The sequence below is a fragment of the Panthera onca genome, chromosome F1 (assembly GCF_046562875.1).
Source record: "Panthera onca isolate mPanOnc1 chromosome F1, mPanOnc1 haplotype 2, whole genome shotgun sequence".
Lineage (NCBI taxonomy): Eukaryota > Metazoa > Chordata > Mammalia > Carnivora > Felidae > Panthera > Panthera onca.
In genome coordinates this window covers 71728048-71738063 of record NC_138355.1, presented here as the reverse complement: position 1 = coordinate 71738063, position 10016 = coordinate 71728048, and the positions used below count along the sequence as shown (strand labels likewise).

Below are 10016 nucleotides of genomic sequence, written 5' to 3'. Positions count from 1 at the left end.
TCCCCACCCCCGCTGCCCAGCTGTTGGCCTCACAGTGGTGACCTGGGGTAGTCCAGGGCCTTTAGCACCCCACTGTCTTCAGCACATGGTGGGGATGTGTGCAGGAAGGGGACTGGACTGACTGAAGAGGGAGCAGAGGGGGATCCAGGCTGGGAGGGTGTGTGCCCGGCAATCCAGCTGGATGCAGGGGTATGCTGGATGGGTGAGTCAGCAAACTAGTTCCATGAGGCCCCTGATATGAGGCTTCCGGGGGTGACTGGGAGGTGGGGGTGAGAGGCACTGCCCCTTCCCAGGGAATCACCTCCAAGGGGAAGTAGTGGGGGGGGGGGGGAGGGGGGAAGGAAACAAAGGAAGGGGAAAAATAAGAAAAAGTGAGACGGAGGTGCCGTTGTCTGCTGGGGGGAAGCCTGGGACTATTTGTTTATTTTTAGTAACATCTACCCCCAACATGGGGCTAGAACTCATCACCCTGGGATCAAGGCTCCCAGGCTCTTCCCACTGAGCCAGCCAGGTGCCCAAGGGTGTTGGAATTTCGACTGGGACTGCATTAAATCTGTGGACTGCTCACTTTTCATTTTACTGGAATCTTAACTATATTAAGTCTTCCTGTCCATGAACATGGATGTCTTTCCTTTGTTCAGGTCCTCTTTAATTTCATTCAGCAGTAAGTTGTAGTTTTCAGTGTATAGGTCTTTCACCTCATTTACATTTATTCCTAGATGTTTTATTCTTTTAGATGATATTATAAATGGAATCGTCTTTTTTTCTCATTCTAATTCCACAGCTACTTTTTTTTTAATGTTTATTCATTTTTGAAAGAGAGAGAAACAGAGCATGAGTGGGGGAAGAGTAGAGAGAGAGGGAGACACAGAATCCGAAGCAGGCTCTAGGCTCTGAGCTGTCAGCACAGAGCCTGACACAGGACTCGAACCCACAAACTGAGAGCACTGGTTGATTCTAAAAGGGTGTAACTTAGGAACAGCCAGATGGAAGAGTTACATAGGGCTAGGCATGGGGAAAGGGCATGCAGCTTTTCAGACCGGCCACTCTCCCAAATCTCCACATGTGCACCAACCCAGAAATTCCAGAATTGCCTTCCTAGTCTCCTTTTCATATTGTTCATTGCTGGTGTACAGAAACATAGCAGGGTTTTGTGTTGATCTTGTACCCTACAACTTTGTTGAATTAGCTTACTAGCTCTAGGAGTTTTCTTATAGATTCTTTGGGGTTTTCTGTATATAGGATCATGTCACCTATGAATAAAGTTAATGTTACTTCTTTTCGAATTTGGATGCCTTTTATTTCACTTTCTTTTCTAATTGCTCTAGAATTTCCACTATCTCATTGTAGTTTTAATTACCCTAATAATTGATAATGTTGGCAACCTTTTCATGTTTATTAACTATGTGGATGTCATCTTCTGTGAAATGCCACTTCGAGTCCTTTGTCCATTTTTTCAAATGAGTTCTTTTACGTATCTATATCTAACCTAGATACACATTTATTTTCTGACATATGCATTGTCCTTTGTCAGATATACGCATTACGAATATTTTCTCCTAGTCCGTGGCTTGTTTTTTACTCTCAATGGTCTTTTAATGGATAATTCTTAATTTTAATGAAGTCAATTCTATCATTCCATTATGATTTTGTGTCTATTTAAGAAATCATTGCCCATAGGGGCACCTGGGTGGCTCAGTCGGTTAAGCGTCCGATTTTGGCTCAGGTCATGATCTCCCGGTTCGTGACTTCGAGCCCCGCGTAGGGCTCTGCTGACAGCACAGAGCCTAGAGCCTGCTTTGGATTCTGTGTCTCCCTCTCTCTCTGCCCCTCCCCTACTCATGGTCTGTCTCTGTCTCTCAAAAATGAATAAATGTTTAAAAAAAAAGAAATCATTGCCCATCAACTTCACAAATTTTTAAAAATTAATTTCAGGGGGTGCCTGGGTGGCTCAGTTGGTTAAGCGTCCGACTCTCGGCTTTGGCTTGGGTCATGGTCTCATGGTTTGTGAGATCGAGAACTGAATTGGGCTCTGCACTGACAGTGCGGAGCCTGCTTGGGATTCTCTCTCTTCTTCTCTGTCCCTCCCTCATTCTCTCTCTCTCAAAATAAGTAAATAAAATTTAAAGTTTTTAAAAATTTAATTTCAGGAATTCATATTTATCCCTGTTTGCTTATTATTATTATTATTATTATTATTTTAGAGAAACAGTGAGGAAGAGGAGCAGAGGGGGAGAGAGAGAGAATCTTTTTTTTTTTTTTTAACATTTATTTATTTTTGAGAGAGAGACAGAGCATGAACGGGGGAGGGTCAGAGAGAGAGGGAGACACAGAATCTGAAACAGGTTCCAGGTTCTGAGCAGTCAGCACAGAGCCCGACGCGGGGCTCGAACCCACGGACAGTGAGATCGTGACCTGAGCCGAAGTCGGACGCTTAACCGACTGAGCCACCCAGGCGCCCCAAGAGAGAGAATCTTAAGCAGGCTCCATGCTCAGCACAGAGTCAACACAGGGCTGAATTCTAAGCCCTGGGATCATGACCTGATTGGAAATCAAGAGTCCAACACTCAACCAACTGAGCCCCCCCTGGCACCCCAGCTTTTTTTTTTTTAAGTAAACTCTTTCCCCAATGTGGGGTTCAAACTCAAGGACCCAAGATCAAGAGTTGCATATTCTAAGGGCTGAGCCAGCCAGGCACCCCATCCCTGTTTGCTTTAAATACTTTCTATATAATGCCTAGACATAAAAATAAGCACATTTATCATTATTAAATATCTTATTGTTATATATGGTGAGGGACCATAAGGCAAGCTGAGGGCCAAGCACAAGCTAGCATTACCACCCCTCCCCCTCAACACCCTCTGTGGGACATGTGTGACATTCCTCAGGCTCTCCTGGCTGCCTGAGGACAAAGGAAAGAACAGAAAACAAATGGTTAAACTGATAGTCTCCACCAGTTTACAAATATCTTAGTAAATTACAAGAAAATGGTAATCTTATCAATAACCTAATCTCCAGAAACCTACAGACTCAGTTTCCAGGAGCCCCAACATCACCCTCCCTCCATAGTGATGGGGAGAACAAAGGCAGAAGGAAATGGCAGGTGAAATTGAATTTCCTTATAACCTGCAGTGCATTGACAGATACTTGAGGCAAGCGGAGTGTTTCTCCAGGAACCCCCTGCTGTCTTCATGTTAATGCTTTGCTAGGGGGAAAAGCAACCTTAGTTTGACAATAGCAAGGCCTCTAGTATTCTGTGAGCCTTTAGCACACGAACATCCCTTTGGAAACCTCCCTTTTGACTTTACCTCCTCCAAGTCCATGGTATATAACCAGCCATTCTTTATACCCCCAGAGCTGCTCTTCCTGCCTACCGCACCGCCCACCCCCGCCGCGTTAATGAAATCTTTCTTGGCCGTGGGCTCGGAACCCCACCACCATTCCAAAACCTCATCATATTTAGTTTATCCCTTTATCTCAGCAAGAACTTTTTCAATGCAACCTGTTGTTAATCTAGTCCATTAGTCAGTAGTCTCAGTTTTATGATTTCTGTGATTTCACAAGCATGCCTTCCTGTCTTCACCCTAGTCCCTCCTCCCTTTTTTTAAGTAATCCCTACACCCAACATAGGGCTCAAACTCACAACCCACAGATCAAGAGTCTCATGCTCCTCTGACTTAGCCAGCCAGGCACCCTCACTCTAGTCCTTTCTTTAAGTCTTCATCCTGCCTGAGGTAGGGAAATTCCTCCATTGACACAACCCCAAACATGCTCAGGATCACGGGACAGGGGGTTGTTTCTTCACCGAAGGAGGAACTTTCTGCAGCCTTATGAGTCTTTTATTGTTTTTATGGATCTAAGGCTTAATTATTTGATTCTTATTAATGGTAAGTTTAGCCCCCCTCAACCCGCTCCCCCCCCCCACCAAAAAACAAAAACAAACAAAAAAAATAGAGTATTTGTAGCATCAATTGCCTTCTAGGCAGAGTGGATTTTGACAGGTGGAAAGTCCTTTGTTCTGGAAATCAACTAGGTGGGGACAAGATCAGGGAAGAACTAAGAGTTCTTTACAGATGAGAAGATCTTTATGATGCCATTAAATAGAATGAAGTCGATCTCCATGTTTTTATTTGGAAAAATTGTCCAGAATATATTAATTTTTTAAAAAACTTTTTTTAACGTTTATTTTTGAGAGAGAGATAGAGTGCGAGTGGGGAAGGGGCAGAGAGAGAGAGGGAGACAGAATCTGAAGCAGGCTCCAGTCTCTGAGCTGTCAGCACAGAGCCTGATGAGAAGCTCAAACTCACAAACCATGAGATCATGACCTGAGACGAAGTCGGACGCTTAACCAACTGAGCTACCCAGTCAGGGTTTTTTTTAATTATATTAATAAACATTAATATATTAATTTTTAAAAGCAAAAAGCAGGGACACCTGGGTGGCTCAGTCAATTAAGCCACCGGCCTAGGCTCAGGTCATGATCTCACGTTTCTGGGGTTTGAGCACCATGTTGGGCTCTGTGCTGACAGCTCAGAGCCTGGAGCCTGCTTGGGATTCTGTCTCCTGCTCTCGGCTCCTCCCCTGCTCTCTCTCAAATATAAAATAAAACACTAAAAAAAAAAAAAAAAAAAAAAGCAAAGGGGCCCTGGCTGGCTCGGTCAGTAGAGCATGTGACTTTTTGTTTAAGTTAAAAAAAAAAAAAACTTTAAAACTCCAGCAGCACAGAGCCTGTTGTGGGGCTCGAACTCACAAACTGAACTCAGGAGCCGTAAAGATCATTGATAAGGTTTGGGGGTGATGTGGAATGGTTTGTAGGGTTTGGATCTGACGGCCAAGAAAGAATTGTTGAAGACGTCTCTGATGCAAAAAAGTGATTTTATTAAAGCACGGGAACAGGACCCGTGGGCAGAAAGAACGGCACTCTAAGTGTGTGGGGTGACCATTTTATGCAGTTGGGGGAGAGGCAGGGATAAAGTCAAAAGGGAGGTTTCCAAAGGGATGTTCATGTGCTAAAGGCTCACTGAATACTGGAGGCCTTGCTATTGTCAAACTAAGGTTGTTTTTCCCTCTAGGAAAGCATTAACATGAAGACAGTAGGGAGTTCCTGGACTTTAGGCCATTGATGGGATTGCCTTTTTCCTGTAATTTACTAAGACATTTGTAAACTGATGGAGACACGTCTGTGTGACTGTGATCTCTATCAGTTAGCCACTCGTTCCCTTTCCTTTCCTTTGTTCTGGGGCAGCTGGGAGTGCCTGAGGAACATCACACATATCCCACCGTGGGGGAGTGGGGAGGGGAGGGGGTAGGTGTGCTAGCTGTGCTTGGCCCTCAGCTTGCCTATGGTCCCTCATCAACCATGACCTGAGCCAAAATGAAGAGTCAGACACTCAACCAACTGAGCCACCCAGGCGCCCTAGATTTTAAGTCATCTCTCCATCCAACGTGGGCTTGAGTTTAGGACCCTGAGATCAAGAATTGTATATTCCACCAACTGAGCCAGCCAGGCGCCCCAAAATATGTATTTTTGACTATCACAAAAGTTTATTTAACAAAAAAGTTCAATATGAAAATGCACATGACTGATTTTTATATTGTAGTGAAACAGGTTCTATGGAGAGAGGGGACTTGTGGAAGCAGTTCATTTCTTCTGGTGAACACCCACTGTTTATACTTGTTCCAAGGCTTCTAACACGATGATACTATGTCCTCAAATTACCACCATTCCAGTATTGTTCTGTTGCCCCCTAGTTGGCATGTCCACACATTCATCTCTCACAAGATTCACAAAGAGATCAAACCCCTACAATATTCCTTGGACATGCTGCCACCAACTAATTTCAATAATTTATGGCCTATAAATGTTTTCAACTCCAGAGGGTGAGCTTTGCTCATGGTGACTACTCGGTGAGCTCAAAGATTCCAAAATACTTTTTAAGGAAGGTATTTTAATTTTTTTTATTTTTTAAAGATTCTGATTTTAAGTAATCTCTACACCCAACATATATGGCTGGAACTCAAAACCCAGAGATCAAGAGTCTCACACTCTTCTGACCAAGCCAGCCAGGCATCCCTATGTAAGGTGCTTTTATGTTTATTTATTTATTTATTTATTTGGTAAGGTGCTTTTAAAGAAGCACTACATTTACTTGGTGAGATCATGTCCTGAGCCAAAGTCGGTCACTTAACCGAGTCACCCAGGCACCCCATGAACGTAGTGTTTTAAAACTAACTTTTCTTTCTTCGCCTAATAAATCTCCACGTTTTCAGTTGTTGGGAAAATGAATAAAGTTTTACACCATAAGATGGCCAACTAAAACAGGCTCTGGTCTCTGGCTTAGAGACCCCTCTTCCCTGTTCTTCTTGCCCTGTTTGCTGAGTGCGAAAACCCACCACAGATGTGGAAGGTGACAACTGTAAATTACCCTTCCCCCTTCATTCAGGGCTCAGATCTTTCGAGAAACGGTCTCCTCTGAGCCCACCGGTGTTAACTAAATCTCCAATCCACCAAGATCTCCGAGTGCTGCCTGGTTTTTCCACCAGAGTTCCAGCCTGGTTCCGTAACACAGTGGCCCATAGTAACATTATTATAATGACTTCTTCAGTGGCTAATGCAGTGCTTTGCACCTAGAAGGAATCCAAAGCATAGGCAGATAGAACTAGATTTCCTGAGCTGGAAGAGTATTCAGAGATAAGCCAGTCTGCTTCTTCCATATTTTACGGGTAGGATAATTTACAGAAAGTCAAAATAACTTGCCCGAGGTCTTACAGTTAATACGGTAAAGGAATCCACGAGAGCCAACTGAAGGGATGACCCACATCATTTCAATGCCAAGTGTATTTAGAGTTAAAATGTTAAGCCCTAACAAGTATGGAAATAAATAGGATCCCCTGCAGTGATAACTGATGAAGTTTTGGGGTGATGGTGGGGTACGGAGTCAAATGCCAAGAAAGAATTAAAGACATCTTTGGTGCGAAAAGGTAATTTTATTAAAGCACACAGGAACAGGACACGTGGGCAGGAAGAGCTGCACTGGGGTTGTAAGGAGTGACTGCTTATATACTGCTGATTTGGGGGAGGTGAAGTCAAACGGGAAGTTTCCAAAGAGACTTCCATATGCTAAAGACTCCCAGGACACTGGAGGCCTAGCTATTGTCAAGCTAAGGTTGTTTTCCCTCTAGCGAAGCATTAAGATTGAGACGGTAGGGACTTCCTGGAGAAACTTTACTTGGCCTGCCTCAAGTAGTGGTCACTGAGCCTCAGGCTATGAGGACATTTAATTCTGCCATTTCCTTCTGCCTATCTCCCACATCGGTAACATGTGCACAACGCTTCTCAGTTTAAAACGTTGGGGCACCTGGGTGGCTCACTCAGTTAAGCCTTAGACTCTTGATCTCATCACAGGTCATCACATCAGGGTCATGATGCCGAGCCCCAGAACGATGCTCTCAAAATAAAGGCTTTTTAAAAAGGAATCTCCTCTCAAAGATAGCCCTGTGTACACTGCACAGAGAGCATGGCCAGCAGAGAATGGGTTTTCCCGTGTGGATCGGGAAGGCACCCCTAAAGCGCTCTTGGGGAAACGGGAAAGGCTGCTGGGACGCAGGACGGAACCAGGAAGCACAGGTGCGCCCCCGGGGATCCAGACCACGCACGACTTCAGGACGGACACGAAGCCGATCCCGTCCGTCAGCCACGTTTGCGGAGCCAGTGCTGGACGACTAATGCCGAACCCGCGCTTTTCCTGCAGCCTCTGGGGGACGACGGCACTCGTGAGCGCAGACGCCTGCGGCTTGTGCGATGCCAACTCAGCCGTGGGAGCTGGCCCCGCGCCCGCTGACAACGTTTGCTCTGACACTGCTTACGGGGTGAGCGTCCCGCTCCGTCTGCTCGCGCCCAGACCTCGGGTTTCGCAGACTCCGCGGGAACGGCGGCCAGGCCCCCGCACCCACCTACGCGCCAGAAGGAGGCTGGCTCCGCGCAAGCGCGTCAGGGCACGCCCGCCAGCGCGCGCAGGCGCAGCTTCCCTTCCTGCTCGCCTCGCCTCGCTCGCCCACCCACCTCCGGGAAGTCGTCTCGTCCGCCCCCCGCCCCCTCCACGAGCGAAACGTGGAATGCGATTGGCCGCTCTGGTTGTCCATCATGCCGGTCTCGTTGCCATTGGCAGCCGGACCGGCCGTCGTCGACCAGCTCCTGTGAGACCCTGCGCCACCGCGGAAGCCGCGATTGGCCGAGGCCTGGACCGCTGCCCCTCACTTCCGGCCTCCGCGATCCCTCCCCGCCGCCGCGCCGCCGCCGCCGCCGCCGCCGCCGCCCTCAGCCTCCCCGCCCCCCGCCCTTCCACCATGGCCGCCTCTGTGTGGTGTGGGGTGAAGCTGGTCCTCCGTGTCCACCTATAGCGCGCACTGCCTCACCCTCACCCCTGGGGGCCGGATCCCAAGAAGCCTCGCTCCCCAACCCTTGGGGCACCAGCCAGGAAGGTTTCCTACCCCTACTTCAGGGGCAGGAGTCCGCTTTCCCCCACCTCCTGAGGCAGGAACTGAGGGTTTGCCCTGTTTCTCTTAGGGTCGGAAGTCAGAAAGGGCTCCCCTTCCACTTCAGGGGCGGAAGCCTCCCCTCCCTTTCCGTAGGTGCAGACCCCTACCCCGGCATACTCAGGAGCTGGCGGCCTTTCCCCAGCACTGCCACCGCAGAGACAGGATCTAGAGGGCCGTCCGCCTTCGCCTCCTCCACGGGAGCGGCCTTTGGCAGAGGAGGGCGGGGTGGACGGGACAGGGACCCTTCCCTCCCCTGCCCCACTCCCCCCTCTTGCCCCCGGGTCCTGGCAACCCAGAGTTCCTCGTCTCTAGGACTTCCCACCCGTCCACCCCCTGGCCTCCTCCCGTCTCCTGGCAGCAGCCATGGAGATACCGAAGGGAAAGGGGGCAGCAGCAGCTGCTGCTTCGGGAGCAGCGGGAGGTGGAGGAGGAGCGGGAGCAGGAGCCCCAGGAGGGGGGAGGCTGCTACTTTCAACCAGTTTGGATGCCAAGGATGAGTTAGAGGAGGTAGGTGTGGGGGTGGGGAAGGGAGTTAAGAAATTGGGTTGAGGAGGGGTTCTGGAGCGGATGCGGGTCGGGGGGTCGGGGAGGAGGCCTTCAGGGCTTTTCTGAGGCAGCACAAACACTGCTCCAGACTTCCTGCTCCTGAAGGAAGGAGCGAGGGCCAACTTCCTGAACAGGTAGTCATAGCAACAGCAGTCACTAGGATGAAAATGGGGGGGGGGGGGGTGTTGATGAGGGAGGGAAACACCGTCCTGATCTACCGAGTTTATTTTTGACATTCCTTTCCACGCACAGACCACAGCTAGTCTTAATGTTTACCCTGCTTTGGATTAGGTCATATATTGGGTTGAGAAGTGTGTGTGTGTGTGTGTGTGTGTGTGTGTGTGTGTGTGTGTAGGTGTCTGGGGGGCTGATAGGAGTTTGCAGCAGGCTTTGGAGCCTGTTAGGTAATGCTTCCGGTAGACACAGTCGGTTGACGGTGATGTTAACTGGGCATTTAGAATGAGCGAAGACCTAGGGACTAGTGAGTAACGTTTAGTTGGATACCGTCAACTGCAGCAGGGCAGTGAGGGGGTGAATGGGACTTAGGGGACTGTCCTTCAGAACCAGATTGGGGCGCCTGGCTGGCTCAGACAGTGGAGGATGAGACTCTCGATCTCAGGGTTGTGAGTTGGAGCCCCACATTGGGTGTAGAGAGGACTTAAAAATAAAATCTTAAAAAAACATACATACATACATACATACATACATACATACAGAACAGGACTAGATAGGAACCACACAAGGGTGCTGAGAAAGGGGGTACGCTGAGGTGATGCTGTGGACCTGAATGGGGATTCTAGACTACCAGCTACTCCCCCCATCTCCCTTGTTCCTCTTGCCTTGTCCTGACAACCCAGGGTTAATCGTGTATCCCTTTGCACTGCTACTTGGGTAGAGACCTGCTTAGGAGTGTGAGACCCAGAACTGAGACA

At 48.4% G+C, this 10016-nt stretch overlaps 1 protein-coding gene and 1 pseudogene across 1 annotated transcript in view; one reads left to right on the top strand and one right to left on the bottom strand.

Annotated features, from left to right (window-relative positions):
• Nucleotides 1-5668: 5668 nt before the first annotated feature.
• Nucleotides 5669-5895, bottom strand: LOC132686859 (small nuclear ribonucleoprotein G pseudogene; annotated as a pseudogene).
• A 3002-nt stretch (nt 5896-8897) lies between these two features.
• The window catches only part of INTS3 (integrator complex subunit 3), a 37620-nt gene continuing 36501 nt past the window's right edge, over nt 8898-10016 (top strand). Inside the window, exon 1 of the mRNA XM_081791999.1 lies at nt 8898-9045. Coding sequence (XP_081648125.1) covers nt 8902-9045 — 144 coding nt within the window. The 5' untranslated portion in view covers nt 8898-8901. The remainder of the gene's footprint in view (nt 9046-10016) is intronic.